This window comes from Parus major, chromosome 1A (assembly GCF_001522545.3).
Source record: "Parus major isolate Abel chromosome 1A, Parus_major1.1, whole genome shotgun sequence".
Classification (NCBI taxonomy): domain Eukaryota; kingdom Metazoa; phylum Chordata; class Aves; order Passeriformes; family Paridae; genus Parus; species Parus major.
Window position 1 is genome coordinate 212063 of NC_031773.1, and position 1121 is coordinate 213183.

The window sequence follows — 1121 nt, forward strand, 5'->3', positions numbered from 1 at the left end:
AAATGTTGAGCATTCAGATTTAAGCATGAAAATGCCAAAAATAAAAACTTTAAATAAATAGTGTACAGGAGGTGTATAAAAAAAATGGGATTATTGAATTTTAATGATTTGATTTAAAAAAAATGGGAAAAAATTAATGTTTGCAATTTTGAGCATTCAGATTTAAGCATGGAAATGCCAAAAAATCCCCTCCAAACCTTAAATAAATAATCTACAGAAAGTGTATATATAAAAATATATTTATATATGAAATTCAGACCTTTGACTTACTTTGGATTATTGAATTTGAATTATTTGATTTAAAAAAAAAGGAAAAAATAAATGTTGAGCGTTCAGATTTAAGCATAAAAATGCCAAAAAAAAAATGGGATTATTAAATTTGAATGATTTGATTTTTTTTTTTAAAGAAAAGGGGGAAAAATAAATGCAAATTTGAGATATGGAAGGAAATTCAGCTCCTCACCTCTCCGTCAGCCACGGCAGAATAATTGACTTGTGCCACGGTGACCGTGGTGGGCAGCTCGGAGGCGTCGGCCAACGTGGCCACCGTGGCACCGGTGCCAACCTGTGGAGGACAAAACAGCACAAAACAGCATCTGTTACCTCAGGAAATGTCCCCAGAGCTCAGGGAAAGGGGATCTCAGATGGAAAAGAATAAAGGAATTTATGGTGATGTTGGAAAAGTTGGTTTTGGTTGTCCCTGGATCCTTGGAAGGGTCCAAAGCTGGGTTGGAGAAGGTTTGGAGCAACCTGGGATGTGGAAATTGTCCCTGCCATGGCAATGAGAGGATCTTCAAGGTCCTTTAAGCATTAATTCCCTTCTCCCACCCTTCCAGAATTGGCTCAGAATGCCCTGCACACCCTCCTTGCTCCCCATTCCCTGGAATCCATTCCTTGGATCTCTGGAAGTGTCCAAAGCCAGGTTGGAGAGGGTTTGGAGCAACCTGGGATGAGGAAATTGTCCCTGCCATGGCAACAAGAGGATCTTCAAGGTCCTTTAAGCATTAATTCCCTTCTCCCACCCTTCCAGAATTGGTTCAGAATTCCCTGCACACCCTCCTTGCTCCCCATTCCCTGGAATCCATTCCTTGGATCCCTGGAAGTGTCCAAGGCCAGGTTGG

At 40.7% G+C, this 1121-nt stretch overlaps 1 protein-coding gene across 7 annotated transcripts in view; it reads right to left on the bottom strand.

The window, feature by feature from the left end:
* The window catches only part of NRF1 (nuclear respiratory factor 1), a 38005-nt gene that overhangs the window by 22128 nt on the left and 14756 nt on the right, over nt 1-1121 (bottom strand). For all 7 annotated transcript variants that reach the window (XM_015629250.3, XM_033514612.1, XM_015629248.3 and 4 more), the window contains exon 7: nt 464-565. In XM_015629250.3, the coding sequence (XP_015484736.1) occupies nt 464-565 (102 nt within the window). The remainder of the gene's footprint in view (nt 1-463; nt 566-1121) is intronic.